Source organism: Dendronephthya gigantea, unplaced genomic scaffold, assembly GCF_004324835.1.
Source record: "Dendronephthya gigantea isolate DGI-Jeju-01 unplaced genomic scaffold, DenGig_1.0 000006F, whole genome shotgun sequence".
NCBI classification, from domain to species: Eukaryota; Metazoa; Cnidaria; class Anthozoa; order Malacalcyonacea; family Nephtheidae; genus Dendronephthya; species Dendronephthya gigantea.
Genome location: NW_021163016.1, coordinates 1679777 through 1700454, shown reverse-complemented (window position 1 = coordinate 1700454; position 20678 = coordinate 1679777). Strand labels below are relative to the sequence as shown.

The 20678-nt window shown below is 35.5% G+C and overlaps 3 protein-coding genes across 3 annotated transcripts; 1 reads left to right on the top strand and 2 right to left on the bottom strand.

Annotated features, from left to right (window-relative positions):
- Position 1: 1 nt before the first annotated feature.
- Positions 2-4729, bottom strand: LOC114516645 (sodium-independent sulfate anion transporter-like). Its single transcript, XM_028536172.1, has 3 exons — positions 3868-4729; positions 2957-3245; positions 2-1725 (listed from the first exon to the last, which is right to left on the bottom strand). The coding sequence occupies exons 1-3, from the start codon at positions 4657-4659 to the stop codon at positions 1052-1054; spliced, it is 1755 nt and encodes a 584-aa protein (XP_028391973.1). The 5' UTR covers positions 4660-4729; the 3' UTR covers positions 2-1051.
- A 77-nt stretch (positions 4730-4806) lies between these two features.
- Positions 4807-8057, top strand: LOC114516646 (sodium-independent sulfate anion transporter-like). The gene is made up of 3 exons (XM_028536173.1): positions 4807-5867; positions 6128-6416; positions 7189-8057. The coding sequence occupies exons 1-3, from the start codon at positions 5049-5051 to the stop codon at positions 7803-7805; spliced, it is 1725 nt and encodes a 574-aa protein (XP_028391974.1). The 5' UTR covers positions 4807-5048; the 3' UTR covers positions 7806-8057.
- LOC114516590 lies at positions 7464-17124 on the bottom strand. Its single transcript, XM_028536117.1, has 22 exons — positions 16902-17124; positions 15903-16304; positions 15430-15786; positions 14841-15256; positions 14251-14301; positions 13619-13672; positions 13100-13171; positions 12791-12908; positions 12525-12635; positions 12368-12428; positions 11750-11888; positions 11524-11658; positions 11070-11173; positions 10480-10594; positions 9936-10089; positions 9747-9813; positions 9375-9441; positions 9210-9295; positions 8926-9052; positions 8645-8686; positions 8319-8387; positions 7464-7548 (listed from the first exon to the last, which is right to left on the bottom strand). Exons 1-21 carry the CDS (start codon positions 17122-17124, stop codon positions 8325-8327), a joined length of 2964 nt encoding a protein of 987 aa, XP_028391918.1. The 3' UTR covers positions 7464-7548; positions 8319-8324.
- Positions 17125-20678: the final 3554 nt, after the last annotated feature.

Below are 20678 nucleotides of genomic sequence, written 5' to 3'. Positions count from 1 at the left end.
CTTTTTTCAGTCAATTATTCTTAATGCCCGCAATGCATTCTGGTAAAATGTACATGCCGCCATCTTTTTCGTTACGGTCAATTGTGAATTCATTTAGCAAATTTGCATTTGTAATAAATACATAGACCTTCATATAAACGCACATTTCTAATTTCTCAGGCGCAGAGCTGAGCTGTTAGAAAATTTAAGGTATATACGCAACGTTTCAGAGGAGGGCTTAACTTATTACGCCTTAGACTTGTATGGCATTGCGTAAAACAGTGGCCTAGTAACTTCCCATGCAATGCTCTGAAGGCGCTGTTACACTATGCAACTTTCCTTGCAACTCGCAATGCAATTCAACTCCCGGCACATCTTTAGTTTTCAATTGCGAACCTCTCTTACGATCTGCACATTTTCTTAGCATTTCGAACATTCTTTACAAATAAACATCCCTCAAAATATATTCTTCACTGCCGCCTATTACCGACTTTGCATGTAGATCAGTGGGTCAGAACGCTTACGTCAGAGATTTGCATGAAAGTTTCAAAGTATTCAAAGTAATAAATTCAACTTACATAGCACATATTTCAAATATTTTCCCACCACCTTATAATATAAAATACCGCATGTTTTTAATTGTGCCAGATGTAAAAGGATTTCTTTTTAATTTTAAGTTAAATATTAAATATGTTTTATATAAATTCACTTTCTTATTAAGACTTAACTTTGTCTTAATCAATCGTATTTTTATCTTTTGGATAAAAATTAAACCTGGATTTGGAGATTTTCGAAGTTCGAAAAGAAAATTCTGGTGTTTCACCTGTTATTTAAAGTCTATTTAGGTACACCATTGCTCATTCAACACTCCAATTTGGAATAATCAAGAAAAATCGCAATAAATTAAAAAAGAATCAGCCAACGCGGGCCAGCCAATCCCTAGATTATTCCCCACCTACTTGAGAGCAAATTAGGAGAATGCCTTGGAAAAGGGGTTCGTCAACTTCTACATACTATTAAGAACGAAGTTTTCTTTACGTCAGTATTAGAGAGGCCCGGCGGCATATAAATATTAAATGTTGATATTTTTCAAGGAAGGATTCATATTACCAAGAATACCGTTCCTCTCTTTGTCGTCGCCCAACAAACGCGAAAATTCTCCGTCAGTATCGTTTTTAAACAGCTCAGCTGATAAACCATCGTTCATCAACATCCTCTTCACATTATCTTGCGTATTGAAAAGAACCACGTCGATGTGATCGTGTTGGCAATCTTGAACAATTTGCAAGAAGCCTTGACTCACGGTAAAATCGCATTCGAACATCGAAGCGCAATCAATTACGACGGTTTCAGGCTGCGGGTCATTCAGGATGGCAACCTCCCTGACCTTCGTAATAACATACTGTATCCCCATGTAGCTCAGACCACCGTCCAGCCTAATATAGCATATTTCCCCTTTTTGGAAATCGACTCTCGGTGAAAAGTGACGGTACAGTAGGATAATTAACGCCACTGCAATGCCGCATGCAATTCCAATCGCAATTTCATACAAGCAGGCAAAGAACGTTACAATCAATGGGACAACATCGATTTTTCTAATTCGCCAAATCTTTCTGATGATACGAATGTTTACTGTACGCAGAACAGCGACAATCACTACTGCAGCTAAAGTAGCGTTGGGGATATATTGGAAGAATGGCGTGAGAATGCTGAGAGCGAGTAGTACCACACAGCTCGTGACCACACCTTGAAGTAAAAAATTTGAATATGTACGCTTTCATCTCCAATATGTTTTAATTTATAGTACTGAAAAGGTTTTTTTTAAAAAATGTTTGAAGACAAATTGTATTTTCCCTCATGGCATGCAACTGCAACTTTGATAGGTATACATTTTAAAACCTACTGTGACACTGTCTACCATTAATTTGAAGTAGAAGAAAAAGATGGGATGTTGATTGCAACCCAGTATTTTGAAAAGAATAAAATATTTAAACGAGAAAGAGTTTTCTGGAACTTAAAATAATCATAACCTAAAAATATCAGTTACAGCAAAGGCGGATTGTCATTGTGTGAAAGGATAACAGGATTGGATTTATCCTCTATTATGACGTCTTTTATCCGTCATAATGCATTTCCCATAGACTTCATTTCCAAACAGAAAATGCTGCCATTTATGATCCAGCTTGGAACATGCAAAGTATTTCGTGTTGTTAACGCGAAAAAGCAAAGTTTTTGGACCACCACGTAATATTATATGCAATAGACCTTATACGATATGACGTCTAGCATCTCTCGATCCACCAAGGCTAGAATTTCCCACTAAAATGCACCAGAGAACCATTGCAGAGAATGCTGATCTTTTTTGTCACGCACAAGGACTTCTCCGCACAGTGAACTCTAATATAACTGGAACAATAACTCCAAGCCGTTAAAATCGTATGATTGGATGAAGCCGATTCGAATCTGATTGGAATAGTGCCTGATCGCTGATTAAGGCGGGAACCGCGCAAAAACTCTTTTAAAAGGACTAGGGAGAGTGTCAAGGAGGAGTGTTTTAAGCAAAAATTTGAGAAAAATCTTTTTCGTTCGATAGCATTCATTTCTCAGCTTGACAATTATGTTACAAGTAGTTGGTAGTGTTTTATATTCATAATATTTTAGTTTAAGTACAAGTTTAAACGCGCCAAAAAAACCTGACACAAACAAAGTAGTGCCTAGCCTAAAGGTTATCATGTGCTTCCAAATAGCGTGTTTTTTTTCAAGACTAGGTAAGATTGAAATTTTCTAGACTTTATTCCAATTTCATTTGCCACCGAAAGGTATGAAAAAACGAAAATAGGATTTATTTTCGTCATTTTTCTACCTGAAATGTGCAATGGCGGCCTTCAATTTGGCTTCAAGATGGCGGCGGAGTTATCGTTCCAGTCTGTTTTGAGTCCCGCGCTTCGTATTGCACCTATTATAATTTATTTCTTACCTCCAAATGGAGAGGCAACACCACTCAAAGAATTTACTGTAGTTCTTGAAAAACAACCAGCAATTGGAAAACCAGATACAAAAGAATTGGCTACATTTGCCACTCCGAGTGCAACCAATTCTTGACTTGGGTTGACATTATAATTATTCTTTCTTGAAAATGATTGTGCAATTGCAATACTTGTTAAAAAGGCGATCATTGGAACAATGACAAGTCCGGCGCCAATGTCTGAAAGCATTGTAGAGGTGGGTATGGTGCTATTTCCATTTCCAGATTTTAGTTTTGGTACCTAAATTGGGGACCAAAATACTTGGTGATTATAAAATTTTGACGCATTCATGATCTTGCATATATACAATAATATAACTTCTATAGAATATAACGTATAGTGTAGAATGATATAAAATTAGAATGATTATTAACTAGTAATATAATATAGTACAATGACATATGTTAAATATATATCATGGTATATATATATATATAAATATTAAACACATTACATCCACAAAGAATTATACTGGCTAGCAAGTAGCAATTGTCTGATTAGCAACAAATACCGAACACTCAGCATGTCTGATTTTGTGATAGTATTGAAAGACGAAAGTTATTAGATGAAATATCTTAATATTGATCCAATAAATTAATGAAATAACAATATCTGTTCAATAACAGTGTGCAAAGTTTGCAGCTCCTATAGATGTGTTATGTATAGGGTATGAAAGGTTTTTGTTTTAAAAAACTGACTTATAGATACATATATATAACTAACCAGCCTGTTAAACATATACTTTTATCATGCAGACACACATGACCAATCACTGTTTGTTACCGCTTAGGCAACTGTGACCATGACCATGATCAATATGACTGACCTGATAGGAATAATTATAAACTACACTTGTAGTTACCTTAAATGGTGGTAAACCTTCTTCAACCTTGCCAGTCAATGAGAATGGGTGCATGTTCTGGCAATGAAATGCATATGCTACCAACATACATGAAAACACAACAACAGCATTCCTTCCAATTTCCATAACCCAGATAAACTTCCTAGCAATTTTCTGCGACCACGTTGGAGGAAATTCAGTTGCAGAAGGCCACTGAATTCTACTGAAATTCCTCATAATCTCGAGTATTACCATGCAAATCAGGCCAAGCACAAGATCTAATATTTTTGTCTTTGATATGTTACTAAAAGTGTCCTTCAGCAATATGAAAAACTCGTCAGAGTCTGCAGTTAATCCGAGCAAATTTGGCAACTGTTCACATGCTATGATAATCGATGCAGCCGATGTAAAACCACTGATAACAGGCACAGGGATTAAACGGACGATAAACCCAAGTGATAGAAGGCCCATGAATAGCAATATAACACCGCAAAACAAGCTTAAAGTTATGGCAAAATTTGGGTCATCTTTCCGGCCAAATGTTCCAGCCATTAAGGCCATGATTGCTGCCGGACCAACGGCTAAATCTTTGCTTGAACCGAGCAGGCAATAGACAATGCCTCCCATAAAAGCACTATACAAACCATACTGGGTTGGCAAACCTGCTATTACAGCGTAGGCAAGAGCCTGTGGGATCACCATCAATGCGACCGTGATGCCTGCAATAAAATCGCATTGGAATGAATAAAATGAATATTTCGGTAACCATTTCACAATAGGTATCCTATCTTTCCAGTTAAACATCAGCCTCATTGTAAAATTATTGAAAACCGTACAAAATATTGTACTTTGTCGAAATTTTACGACACCATTTTGTTATGATGCTTCCATTTCACTTCAATGGATTTCAAAATAAAGAAAATTCACCCGGCTTACTATGGCACGTGATGGCTGACCTTGGCTTCAAACAGCGACATTCATACAGAATCATAACAATCTCGTGATTGTAACACCATAATTTCCTCTTTGAAATAACATACTTTATTTTCAGAGGGAAGAAGTGGAAAACCTTTTGTGAGGAAATTCATTATTTGATGCATGGAATAAATCGCACAGGCATACATCTATGACTATAAATCTATAATGGTATTTTATCTGTGCCTGTGGGTTTGAGAATCAACTAAGTACGTTCTATTTCCAGAATGAGGATGAGAGCGTTTTCTATAGACTGGCGAAAGCGATTGCCAATTTTGGGATGGATGCCACACTATTCTCTGAGGAAATTGCAAAGTGATGTTATCGCAGGTGTAACAGTGGGTTTAATGGTAATTCCACAGGCATTAGCTTATGCCAATATTGCTGAGCTACCGCCACAATATGGTCTTTACAGTTCATTCATGGGTGGATTTGTTTATTGTTTTCTTGGTTCAAGCAAAGACATCACCCAAGGTCCTACTGCTATCATGTCACTGATGGTAGCTACCTATTCTGCCAACCACAACACACGCCATGACTCAGTTGATTATGCTATTGCCTTGAGTTTCCTTTGCGGACTTATATGGCTACTAATGGGTCTTCTGTCACTTGGGTTTATCGTACGCATTATGCCACTGCCTGTAATTAGTGGCTTTACATCCACTGCTGCATTGACTATTGCTTTTGGACAATTCAAACACCTACTTGGTCTATCCAACATACCCAGGGAATTTTTCCCATGTTTAATTAAAATATTCTCAAAAATTGGGGGGACAAATCAATGGGATGTTGTTTTAAGTGTAATTTGCATAGCCTTACTGGAGGCAATGCGCTACATGCGCCCAAAGGACTTGCCACCTCAATATTATGATGCTCCACCCACTCGTTCGCAAAAATGTGCTCATAAGTTTCTATGGATTATATGCACTGCCAGAAATGCAATAATTGTTTTTGCAAGTGGTTTAGTGGCATTGGCATTTTATCAAAAAGGTCTAGAACCTTTCACATTAACAGGAAATGTTAAGGAAGGCCTGCCTGGTTTCAAGGTAGTATATATGCTGTTTTTGGTAAACATATACCATCATATGATACCATGAAAGCTTTAACAATTAAGAAACACAGGCAGTTAAATTTTCATTGGGTGGCAGTGATATTTAACTACACTTCCACCCTACCTTATCCTAGGTAGTTTTATGCCTATTGTTGATTAATATTTCTGCACCAACAACCCGGATCCCTCAGTTTCTATTCAACAGGCCTATAAATATCAACTTTGAATTAATTCCAACCCAAATTTCTTTTGTAGTTTCCCAGCTTGAAGTCACACAATGGAAACAAAACTGTTTCAACACTTGACATGATCGCAGACATAGGTCCAGGCTTTGTTGTAATACCGATAATTGGCTTCATTGAAAATATTGTAATTGCCCAGGCTTTTGCCAGAAAAAACCATTATGAGGTTGATCCAACACAGGAGTTGATCACCATAGGTGTTGCTAATATTGCTTCATCATTCTTCTCTGGTTATCCTATCACTGGTAGTTTTTCACGTACCGCTGTTAACGAAATGAGTGGCGTTGCAACCCAATTGGGAGGTATGTGTTCCTGATACATGCTCTTTAACCCACCTGGCCCAAGTTGAAACTCATATATATATGTTCAGTGATTGTTCACTAGTGAGGAATTTTGCGGTATGATTAAACTTTACTTTAAGTAAGCAGTGCGACTCAAAAGAGTATATATCTACCCTTTGCCGACGTGAATATTCAATATACATCATTCAATTTTCAAAAAACATTACTTTGTTTTTAACTTACTAGCTTTTTTTTAATTTCGCCTGTACATAAATGTGACCTAAAAGCATCTCTGATAAAGACTAGACAGTGCTGCACGTTAATGGTTGGAAGGAATAGATCGCGCTGTTACAAAATGCCGAAATAAGTTTCACGTTTGCACCTTTCTTCTTTTGTGCCTTGGCCGCCATATTTGATTTTTGACAATCACCAACATTACATGCTTTTCACTTTAAGCTGATTGGTTCATTTTGAATATGATTATCTTTTCCACCAATCGGATAAGTTCAGAATCAGATAACCCCGCGCGATTCCAAATGTTGTTGAAAAAAAATGGACGATAAACTTTTATTTTAATACAAGTTCCAATAATCCTAGCTAATCGTTTATTATAGTAAAATCATTGAAACCAACTTAAAAACGAAAAGAAGTACCAAAACAAAGTATTTTCAAACAGTTAATCTTTAGCTCAGTAAACAAAAATTCTAGTACTTCAATTCTGCTTAAAATAGGGCTACCTACTCGAGTTTCGTGCCAAAAAAGTAGGCATAATTTATTTTTATATTACTTATAGGTATATTTACGGGCTGTGTTGTTCTACTGGCCTTAAGTGTGTTGACACCTTTTTTCAAATACATCCCCAAAGCATCTCTGGCATCCATAATCATCATGGCCCTTGTGCGGATGGTCGATTTCAAGATTGTGAAGCGAATGTGGCGAACAAACCGGATAGATCTACTCCCATTTTTTGCGACATTCCTTGCCTGTTTCTACCAATTAGATATCGGTATTTTATGCGGGGTCGTAGTGGCATTGCTTGTATTTTTGTACCGTCGTCTCGTACCGAAAATTGAAATCCAAGGAGAGATAAACGGTCGATGTCATTTCAAGTTGCGGGGCGGACTTACCTACATTGGTATCGAGTATTTTACTTCTAAAGTGAAAGAAAAGGCGATGGTTAATAACGAACCAGTTGTTATCATTTTAGATTGTTCGACAATGTTCGAATGTGATTTCACCGTAGCCGAAGCCTTGCTCCAATTATCCAACGAGTGCGAGGATCATGGAATAAGACTGATATTCTATGATGTTCCGGGGAATGTTCAGGAAATGCTGCTTAATGCTGGCTTACCAGAGAGACTATTTCAATCAGACTTACGCGGAGAACTTAGCGGCCTACTAAAGACATGATAGTGAATTTTAATGCAGTGAATAACACGACATTAATTTATATGATAATGCTAATGATTTCATCGTCTTTTTCTGAACGAGGATGACATTTGCATGGCAAGAGTTCGTGGTTTCATAAACTCTCGTGTACGATAAAACAATTAGTTCGATAAAGCAATGATTTTGTGCGAATGAGTTTTAACAGTTTTTTTTATCAGTCCACGTGCATGAAGCAAATGAAAATCTATTTCGATTTTGGAATTGGGCGTATAACGTGTTTTTCATTTTAATGAATTATAAAATTATAATTAATTTCATAAAGTATTAAGTTAAAATAATTGTACTAATTTTTGTAATGCATAGATGCATTTTTTGCGATTCGTGAAATACTAGGGTTAGATGTATAATATAGTAAAGATGTATTTCCATGCAATGATGAAATCGAAAAAGAACTTTGAAAATTATATTATGTGTAGTTTTCTAGAAAGCGTCTATAAAAGCTTCCTTTTCATCAAAGGTTGTTTGATGTCTTACCTGGTTTTATGTAGTCGATGAAATATTATTAACTTTCCTTCCAAGCCTGCGTTTTAAAGCGACTTTGATCTAATTATAAAATAATAATATTCAATTATTTAGAGAATTGTCAAATTTTCGCGCTATCAATTCTGATGCATGGCAATAGGTATAATGGGTTAACTCGTATAAGCCTTATTAAGTTTACGCATTGTGAGAAATTTCAAGGGAAAATTTGATCACGTGAAATATCCTTTTCGAGTACTTAATATGGTGTAGGTTTTGTTCACGTGAAACGATCTTTATGTGTATGGGTTGACTGGATTACAATATTTAAATGACCATACCTCTCCATTGCAAACTCCGTAGAGCAAAAAAATTAGCAGTCCCTAGAAAATAAACATAAATTAATGCATGTTACTTGTCAGGGTGGTAAGATAGTAAATCGATGTAAAATTGGGCTTAGGAATTCACTGGCTTTCTTTTACAGTGGGTCAACCAGGTGGAGAAGAAGTTCAGGACTTTGGATATTTTCTCCATCAAGATGTATATCCTTCATATATTCCTCAAGCCGATTGTTCATCGGCGATTTTGCTTTATCAATTAATAATAAATCTTAATTGTGTACCTGTAGGGAGTTAAGTATTGCAAAAAGATATTTCCAAACCAATGCATCATGGTTGACCGCGATAACGCCGAAAATCCAGGACAATCCAAGCGCTGGAAATAATATCACAATACCACGGAATGCAGCACTAAAAAAGTTATAGAACATATCACCAGCCATACTTATCAAACAATTCAAGCATTGCGCCTGCGGGATACTCGTGGCTGCATCAGCGGTTATAGGACTGTATCGATCCTTTGAGTGAAAAAATGGCAGGATGTAAGGACTTCATTTTTCGTTCTTACCAAATGCTCTGCTTTTCATTACCCTCATGTGTATGTGTAGCTTTGTAAAGGACATGGGCCACAGCAACGACGATGATTACATTCAACTACAAAAACATATCAAAGGATTTCAACCCAGTGTATAACAATAGGAGCACTCACAGACGGAAGAAACGTCTCGCTTACCGTTATAATGATGATTGCCGGCGTAAAGAACACCCAAAAGTAACTTATATCATATGACAACCAGCACCTAAGTGCATAATAAAAGTTATAAAATTATATTCACAAATTTGCGAACGTTCTTACAACTCTGTTGCATAGTGCCTACTACAGAAACTGCATTGCCAAAATTTTATCAAAGGCTGTTTCTCAAAGTGATTGAATATCGCTAAATAAAAATCAGCACAAAATCGAGGAAACGACCTCATATAGATCTATATGTGAAGAGTACTAATTTTTGATAACTTGGCCTATATCTACTCCGCATGATAACTGTGTACTATGATATCAATGCATGCTTGGAGGCCTATTTAATTGAGTTATAATATTCTTTACCATTCTTCTGTACCATAACCATCAATGTTGACTGCAGCAGAAACAGTAACGAAAAGCAGAGGAAATCCTGTTCAAAAGGATAAATGTTGTTGAAAAATTGACCATCGCACAACTGTTTTAACCCCATACGAACGAGCTTGCTATACTATAAAAATTTATTCACATTCCCAAATGAAATATGTTACATACCCCAGGCAAATGCAAAAAGCCTTCTCATTCGGATATATTCACCAGCATATACGGAAATCAGCTTCAAATACAGCAACACACCTTCTAACAGCATCCAACAGAACGAAGCCAGGGTGAAGTAATGTAACAAAATTGCAACAATTTTGCAAAATATCTAAAAAAAAATTTTGATAGAAACATTTTAAAGTTTGAATATCTGAAACTAACGAAATCGTGAATATTAATCTGATACTATAACCTTTCGTTTCAAATAGCGAATTTTGTAATGTCTTAAATTAGATACAATATTGGCAGGTATTCTTAGAAATAAATATGTGTTTATCATTATCATATTGTTAAGTTGTGCACCAATTGTAGCAACTTTCTTACACACTTTATATTATATATAACTCGGTTTGTTTACATGTTTATCTTCGAGTATGTTGCGACCGCTTGATATGTTTCGAACCAATTCATGCATGGTCTGCGCGTTTGTTACAAAAAAGTCTCGAGAATCTGGCAAAATATAAAAATTTCAAAAGTGCTGCAATTACTAAACACTGACCTCATTTTCGCTTCTATTTCCCCCAAACAGGAATACAATCTGAGATCCCCCCAAAGAAACCAAAAGGTTAAAATGTACCAACTGTCTGCTGCTAGACAACACTTGGATGTCGTTGCTGTTGAAAGAAACAAAATTGTAAAAGCTCTTGTGAATAGAATGACTGAAACGCAATAACAAATTCTTTTCACGTTAAGTGATAAACGATGAAGCCGAATTATATATATAACCTACACTAGTTTCGAGATGGTTAATGTAACCAATATCAAGTTAATTCAAGTTATTATTACGCAGATAGAAAATGAATTATTTTTCGTAATTTTTGCAAACTCATTAAAAGGTTCAAAGGTTAAATATTTTTGTCATCATGAAGAGGTGCAACTCGGGACGATGAGAGAATTTAATGACAACATGCATGCATGATCTCGCCAGTGTTATGATCCATAACAAAGTTGTTAGTTTAAGGTATACCATGCTCATACAATTTTTACTGCGATATTTTTTGTGTTTTCAACCTATACAAAATGAAAATATGCATCCAGAAAGGGTCTAGCTCGATAATTCAATCAAACAAAAAATGGATGGTTACTCACTACAGAAAAATATAAACCAACGATGTTAATACCAGTGCAGCGATCGATAAACCAGATCCAATATACCCGATCAAGCTAAATATCTGTGTGTTTTCCTCATCCAGCTATAGAATTGGGTGAGATATAGAGAGGGAATTGGGTGAGATAGAGAGGGCTGCTGCGTCAATATTGTTTTATGATTCTCGCGTAATCAAAAATGTAGGAAAAAGGAATAAAGAGGACTATGAACGCCGATGTTTATCTGCCAATACCTCGAATTATCGCAATACTGCATGGTGAATTTAGTGGTGGAACAAGTTCACATGACTGTTCCGAGTTGTTTTTGACCGGTTATTCAAACATACCGCATGTAATTTTTAAACAAATAATACACACATGCATGCATCCAATATGGGAACAATAAATGATTAGCATTTGAATTTGGTAAACATGCTAAATTTCTGGTAATTTCCACCTCCGCATCAACAATGACCATTGAGAAACTCGTCAAATGATTCGTGAAACATTCCACACTTTTGTCATTGATCTGTCCCGATGTTAATCCTCTTTGACTCCATTCTTTCTTTCCATCCAAAAACATACAGTGAACCTGTCAATGAAAGTATAATGATTTAATTATAGCAAAATATAAGTGTAAACATGTAACAAAACCAGAAAAATTGTGGCTTTTAAATGCTTACTTCATCATTTTTGTTGTTCTTCTTGTTGTGGTTCGCTTTTCCAAACTGAAGGAGGATTCTTTCATTTTCTTGTAATTCACTGACTATTTTCCCCTCGACTAAATAGCTCAATGATATTATATCAGAAATTGTGCTTTCCCTATGAAATTAAAAACTTTGGGGTAAAAACATGTACAGTCAGAAAAAAACCAACAAAAACATTAAAAGTGCATGCATGCACGAGCTAATCTTCCAAGCTAAATATTATTTAAAAGCAGTGGCGTAGTCTGCATCGATAATTGGGGGGGTCCATATTCATATATTCATGTTAACAGACTGTAAGACAATTGGTTTGAAAAGAAATTAAACCTACGTATCACGAATATATGAATATGGCCCCCCCAATTATCGTTCTGGTTACGCCACTGTTTAAAAGAAACCTAACGTTTTTTGATAACGGTTTGTTGCTTAATTTTGTTTGGTTTGGTTTCTTTTGGTTTGATTTCTTTTTGTTTCGTTTCGTTTTGTTTTATTTGATTTTTCTCTTTTTTATTGACAACAAAACATTGAAATTTCGGATTTCAATTTCATACTGACGCTGCCGCAATCAATATGCTTTCATAATAAAGGATAATTTACCATTGGAGAGTAATATTTAAAGTAATATTTTTCAGTTTCATCTGGACTCCTTTTATTGTACCTGATAGGAGAAAATTAGAAAAAATTATGCATGTGCATGTTCTAGGTATTACTTAATTTCGCGAAACTGCAATTTTCAACTGAATGCTACACTCACAGGTTTGACGATTATCACACAATTTTCCTAAGGTAATTATAGGAATAAGAGATGTTTTATTCTTATCTTCTTTCTGTAGTTTGTCCAGGCTCGTCGTGAAAATAATAAGTTCTAAACATGAGAGTCAGACAGGATTCGCGTCGTGAATATCAATATAAGTCAATTGCAAAAAAACGAATGGAAAGCAAAATAAGAATTAAAGTACATAAATTACGAGTATATAGTCTAGTAGTAGAGAATTTCGTCTAAGAAGATAAAATACACACCGAATGATTCCTTCTTTATTTCAAAGGAGGAATTAAAACTGCTTTTGTTCACCATTTTAATTAAGAAATTTGTGAAGATTTGCAACATCCCTTCCGCACTGTGATCGTTAGTTTGATTCTAACGAAATAAAGAGAAATAAAGATAAAAAGAAATAGAAATGAAGATAAATAAAAAAGGAAATAAAAAAATAGAAATAAAGAATTAAAAATGTATATATATAGAAATAGAGAAATAAAGAGAAATAGAAAAGTAAAAGTTTCACTCAAACGTTTTACTTGACTAGAATGCAAAGGAGAGTTTTCACTTACTAGGTGAACGTTATATTTTCCAGTATTCAGGATATCTCTCAAAACTTGTTCTGACTTTTGCTTTATCGTATTCTATAAGAAAGTAAGATTCAAGGTTTCCTATAATTTGTTTATCAGCTGCAATCTTGCTTTGTGAAATTGATTGATATCTACGTCCATCAGACACCAGACGTTGTTGTGGTATGATTAAACATTATTTATCATTTATAATATAACATTTATAGTACGCGCGTGCTGATTGGTCGAGAAACGTGTTTCTATAACTGTATAGAAACACTGGAATTTTCCCGCCGAACTTGACAAGCGAAGCGATGTAATGAGAATTTGTAATTGAATCGAATTATAATATTTGTACAAAATCTTTTTATTGAGTTATGTGGAAAAAACTCGCCCTACGGGCTCGTTTTCCCACTGATTATTTCTCGTTCTCCCAAACTCCCACGCGTGTTTCTATAACTATATAGAAACACGGAAAATGTTTTCTATTTCTTAAATAAGCTCATTATGAATATAATTTACCTGTATTTTCTCACTACGAGTAATCTCATTTTGCTTCGTCATGTTAGTTGCATTCTGAAATTTAGAAGTTTAATCAATCTCTGCTATATATCGAATGTTCCATGCACCCTTTTTCCTGGGGCAAACAAGAGCTACCTATTCGTGAATAAGATATGATTAGCTCCGCTTGATTGAAGGTTTTGAGACATTGAAACAAGCCGTTTTGAGACAAAACAAGCAAATGCTATTGTTAGGATGACTACACCATTGCCAGGATCATGCCATACGCTCATTTCATAACCTCAAAGTCATTTTACTCTGGCTTCGTTTATATATAGTTGCTAGATCTATAGTGTATATAGTCAGAGCAGGGATCAATACAATTTTACTTAACTAGAATGCAAAGGGGAGTTTTCACTTGCTAGCGAAACGTTATATTTTCCTACATTCAGGATATCTGTTAAAATTTTTTCTGATTTTTGATTCTTCGTATTCTGCAAGAAAGTAAGATTCAAGGTTTCCTATAATTTGTTTATCAGTTGCAATCTTGCTTTGAGAAATTGATTGATATCTACGTTCTTCGGTCACCAGACGTTGTTGTAATATGATTAAACATTCATTTATCATATAAGTTCACTATAAGTGTAATTTACCCGCATTTCCTTAAAAGTAATTTCACTTTGCTTCGTCATGCTAGTTGCATTCTGAAATTTAGAAGTTTAATTAATCTCTGCTATATATAGAATGTTCCATGCACCCTTTTTCCTGGGGCAAACAAGAGCTCCCTCTTAGTGAATAAGATCTGATTAGCTGATTTAGTTCCGCCTGATTGAAGGTTTTGAGACATTGAAACAAGCCGTTTTGAGACAAAACAAGCAAATACTATTGTTAGGATCACTACACCATTGCCAGCATCATGCCATAGGTTCATTTCATAACCTCAAAGTCATTTCACTCTGGCTTCGTTTATACATAGTTGTTAGATCTATAGTGTTTATAGTCAGAGCAGTGATTTATACAATTTTACTTGACTAGAATGCAAAGGAGAGATGACTGCACCATTGCCAGAATCATGCCATACGCTCATTTCATAACCTCAAAGTCATTTCACTCTGGCTTCGTTTAGAGCAGTGATTAATACAATTTTCTCGTTATGGAAAGCTGTTTCAGCTTTTTCACATAATTATAATTTGTAACATTGCAACTCAATTCTGCTAGCATTTTTTCTTGTAAAACCGCATACCTTTTCATAAGACAGTTCTTTCTCTAATTTACAAATGTATCTCTTCTTGTAACTGCAAAATTTTTCCTCCCATGTATCATGTGTGACCAGTGTAGCACACCGCTTGGACATTCCATTATAGTTCAATCTGCCGTATACTCCCCAAGTACCGATGCTATTCAGTGGGGTACCGTCAGACCAAAGCCATCCGTCCAACGGATCACGCGGGGTATAAACCCTTCGTTCTGCCAACCAGCAACGTTTTGATGTAGTTTGTAAACTTATGTTAATTTCAGTGCCCAACAAATCGTTATGATCTGCTAGTGTGGCATTCTGTTGAAGGCAAAACAGGTATGCCGCAATCCAAGATGTTTGCAGATTAACAAGTACCAGACAACAAGCATTTCTGCAGTCTTGCCAAGGTTCTAAACATTGCCCTGTTACGAAAAATATAAAAAAAAACATATGGAACCTTAAATATCAATAATTTTTTGCACAGTCTTTGAGATCTAGCAATTTAGATCGAGATTAAGATGATAATGCTGTTGTTACAACAGTGAAAAGTTCAAACCTTCTTCTAAAACAAACTTTTGGGTCGTGGTTACTTTACCTATATCGTCGGCTTTTCTTTTATAGCAAAGTGGATGTTGTAGATTACGGCAGGCCGTATTCTTCGGTTTTTCCCCTAAATTCGTACAATTCACCGAATAACATTTGTCCAATGTATAATCCGTAAATTTTGCATCGTTTTCAACTTCTATTGATATACAAGGATCTTGATTTTCAAATTTCTTCCGTAACCCTAACCAAAAAGAGGCATTGGGGAAGTCGCTCGTAGAATTCTTAAATGCTTTTACAACACCTGCTTCCGTGAATTGAGGTAAACTGCTGTTTAAATCACGGCTGCAGATTTTTTCGCCCTCGGACCAAGATGAGAGTCGTTTTGTCGCATTTGGCAAGTATTTACCTGGAATTAGAAAAGAAGCAAGCTTGCAGTTTGATGCAACATAAAATGTGAAGTATAATTATCATCTTTAAAGATAACGGGTCGTTGCTTTTATTTGTAAAATAACTGGGACTTACTATCCAACAATTCAAATCGACAAATCACAAAGCGAGTTTCATTACAATCCGAATCCAGGATAACCTCCCTCCCGTCAAAAAATCCGCATCCATGGCAACCAACTCTCGGTATGCGAATTTGCCACGCAAACCATTGGCTGAACACCACATCATCTCTGTTCCATGTCCAATTGGACCTTTTTGAATCAATTTTAAATCGATATCTCTTGCCAATCCAAAAATTGTCTTTGATGTTAAAGGAAGTGTTCGACAAGTTATAAACACCTTCTTGTTTCAAGATGTGACCATTCAATCTCTTGCAATGAATATATGCACCAAACCAAGTTAGTTGGTGGTATACAGGAAACAAGCATTGTGAGTCTCCATACTTTGTCCAACCTTCACCACAACCCTGTGCAGTGTCTAAGCATTTTAAAGAATCGCTTGGTGATTTAAGTTAGGTATAGAAACGGTGAGAAAGGTGGGATAAAGGTGGGATAGAAAAGGCGAGTAAGGTGGGATAAAACACAGTAAAGGAAGTATAAAAAGTAAAAGATTATATTCTTCTCAAAATCTAAGTGCACTTACCAATTAATTTCATTTTACCAGAGTCGAAATCATTGTGGGGAGTAAACACGAGGTTGTGTTGGAAAATTAGGAAACTGCTAGAAATCAAATGTTCAGCCTATTCGGTTTCCTGTGTCATTTGTTTTGCCTATACATGCATGTATGGCTGTATGCCATGTTCCTTGGTGCTCTTCAATACTTATTAGGTAAGTAACTATGTTTTTGATGAGGTAAAAAAGATACCGGTTAGTCGATCTTAATCCATGCAATCCTATACTGGTATATCAAAATGTTTTCAGTTAACTAAATGGAAACTGTGTAAATGTGGTTCCTAAATTTAATAGGTACCTCAACACAATTCTAGATATGCACAGCCGCTTTTCTAGTTAATCTAAATTATTAATCAATGAACTTGATCAATAGTCATTAAATTTTCCTGTTTAAAACTTATACCTGTTTCGTTATCTTCCTGATTTCGCCGAGGTCTCACGCAAAACGATCTTCGCACCCAATGACATGGTTTTCTTGAAAACTGCCAAATCGAGCTGCTATCCATCTTTGCTGTAAGGCATTCACCGTCAGAAATGAATATATCCTCTTCATTTTGGCGAACCTTCTTTAAATCCGACTTATTCTTCGAGAGACCAATCCAGTATCTTTTACCGTCAAATGTCATGTGGTTTCTCAGAAAACGCGCATCGCGTTCGTCCTTGATGTCGAACAAGCTGGAGTTTAAACTCGAACAAGATTTCTTTGCATCGTCCCGCGTGGTTTCGATACTACTGACAAAGTAACTAGCGCCTTGCTCTTTTATCCAATCCCCTGAATTATATATATGATTGAATTGAAATAACCATAGTTATTTGAATTTCAACTAGAAAATGCAATGCTATTAACTTGAATATAACCGAAAATGAGCATGGTATAGCGACCTAGAATAACCTAATTTATATCAAATCTCGTATAAAAACTGCCAAAGGAAGACAAAACATTTTCTAAACGTTTTCTACGTTTCTTCAAGACGTTTTGGTATGTTTATGTGTATTTTAGAACCATGAAGGGCGAGAGGTCTGCATTCAACTAAAAAATACTTTGAACTTAAGCTTTGTTTGACGGGCTCCGCGGATATTGCATGGTTTTAAATAATCCATGTTAGGAATTGGTCATGAATACGCAACAAAATATCTCTTGCACTGAAAATTTGAAGTCTGCCTGCGCAAAAAAATATGGCCGGGTGCTGGCCTTGCTAGCTATAGGCGCCGTATCGAACGACGACCTGAAAGCCCTTTTCTTTGGCGAATGGAAGATTCGTTGACAAAAATTCGCGATTATACGAAGGACTGTATTGAAATTTAATATTTCTAATGCTCGTTGTGACAATAACAAATATGAATTTGATGAATCAATCAATCAGTCAAAAACAATATACTTGTTCAAAATATTCAACTCAATCACGGAACGTCCTTTTTTGTAATGTGATTTATTTACGCATACATATAATATTGCCAGCCATGAATTTTGCATACCACTTCCACAGCTCAGTTTTTTGAGCATCAATCATTATTTATAAAATCTTAAGCCGTCACAATAATCAATTTTATACGTCGTCACGATGTCACGCTTAAACTGACCATTTGTGGTTTGGGTATTCAGTCTTGTTAGTTTTCGATTTGCTGCTGGCCAATGACCACCTTTCCCATGCATATTGCGTGCACTTCATTACCTGTTGGTCTTTTAGATGGGGCGCCAAGCCCATCATATAAGAGTTTTAATTATCGCTGGCAAGGCGTATATCGCCTTGTGGGTACACCTTGCCTTAAGTAGTCTATTTATAAAATCGCATAACATAAATTTTTTATTTTCTTCGTAAATATTTTCTTCTCAACAAAACATACTCATCACTTTCGGTTTCCAGATTCGCATGCATATCCCATAACATTCATTGTTTTTTTATCAAAAGGCAACATTTTAACCGAAAGAAACTGTTTAATGAAAGTCGTTTAAGTGTTTTGTGCAAATTGCTTAAATGTTATTAACTCTGATCAACAACACAGTTTTTGATCAAACTTCGTCAAACGACGTTCTTCCGGAACGAAACGACGAGAAAAGTTTTTTGCCTATTTTTGGCAGTTGTTACACCACATTTGATTACAAGCTATTCGCAGACGCTGTGACACTATCCTCGGGTTATTTTGGAACGCATGTACCTATAGTCTATACAGATTATTTAAAAATAAGTATAGGATGTCAGTGTCTTTTTTTCACGAGTCAAATTTATTGTAATTATTTCCATTTTCAAAATTGGCATATGCATGACAAATTCGGCAGCTGGAACAGGTCAATACGTGTACTATCATACTTGCATATACGATCGTATCACATTGCGATTCTATATTTAGCTAAAATCACACGGGATACATTGTTTGCATGTAAACTCCCAAAGACACCAAAGCATGCAATATATGCCATATGCTATATGTATTCATACCACGTATAGCGGATCCCTGCGCAGTCATGGTAGTTGAATATTTCAGCTAAAAATGTAGACATAGTAGAAAGTAATTTACGTCAATACTTTTTAGGGCGGGCTATGCAAGAATATATTATTTTGACATGGTCTCAAAGATAATCAGAAATTATCAATAAAATGTTCCACTATTGCTCGTGATGAAAGTTGTAGATCACGGCATACAATATTTTAACAGATTTCTAGCTTAATTTTTAATACAAACAAAAAGTTAAATTTATTACTTCCTCGTTATTTTTCGCACGCGTCAAAGCGTATTCTAATTATTCTTCCTGAAAACATTATCTTCACGTCTTTTCCGGCTTGGCTTACAAAATTTGACAGGCGACGATTCTATCTTTAATCAGTCATAATCAGAAACGGTTTGAATGGAAAACGAGACATATTGGCCTGAAACATTTGTGAAATAAAGTCGAGAAAAGAAACATTATAGCGAGGAACGTTTTTATTGAAAGTTCGTCTACTGTATTCTCGAGTGGACAGAACGATAAATAGCAAGGAAACTAAAGGCTCGTTTAGTTTGAAACAGCGAAGGAGTTAGTGAAATGATAAACAGTAAATAATTAAACTCCTCACGCTAAATGTGTTGAATATTAATGTTAAGCCAAACGAAATTCATGCAACCGGTCAAAATTCGCCTAAATTGCAGTTTTATAAACTTTAATTTTTATTTACTTCAAGTCTGACCAGACAATAATTATTAGAGGAACGTTCTTAGTGAACCTTAAGTAAAAGGGCAATAATCGCTCAATATGCCATTTAAAAAAACGATTCAATAAAATATTTACATGTAAACACAACAATGATCTTCAACTTCTACCAAAAGCAAGCAAGCAATCCAGCAATGTAAAATATAGGCTTGTTGTATATAAAAGTGAACCTTTCAAAGCAGCTTTTTCTTCGAAAGAGATACTTGCACAATATTGATTGGAATTGTTTACATATATGTAGACACGTTTTTAGAAAAAAATATCCACTTACCGTTATAAAAATAAGCACTACGTCGAGAGAAAAAAGCAGTATCCCACCACGTCTGGTCGACATGATCAGAGCATGAAGTTTGTTTCAAATTCAGCACGTTCTTAACCTTATCTAAACTGTACACGTTTAACAAATGAGCAAGAATTAATAAAAAGAGTTAATAAAGTTTATTCTTTTACACATTATTTATTAATGTCCCGCCAACCAATCGCGCTTGAGTATAAATAGTACATCATACTTATTATAAATCATGGGCAATGGCAGACAAAAACAATAACTATTATCAAGTCGTTCATGAAATAATCTAAAAGCTTTAATAAACAGACCGAGTTTTTTTAAGGCGAATGCAGTCATGATATATTAATTAAAAGGGCTCGAGTAATTGGCGCTTGTAATACTTGCTGTGCCGGTGAATTTGTCATGATCTAACCACTGGATGACAGACGATTTATTTGCCATGTTAAAAAGTTTGTGAAAATTACTCTTTATATTGGTCAAGAAAATACAGCAAAAAATTCAACTGAACACGCAGTGAATTTTTTGATAATTTTCATTTGCAGACACAGGCTCAGATTAGATAAACCTAATAGGAACTTTATGAAAAAAAGCTTTTCCTACGAGGAGCCGGTGCCTGGAACATTTTACCTAATGAGCTAACTTACAATTATAAGCAAATTTCAACTAGTTATTTTGGAATCGCTCTAACAAATTATTGCACAAGC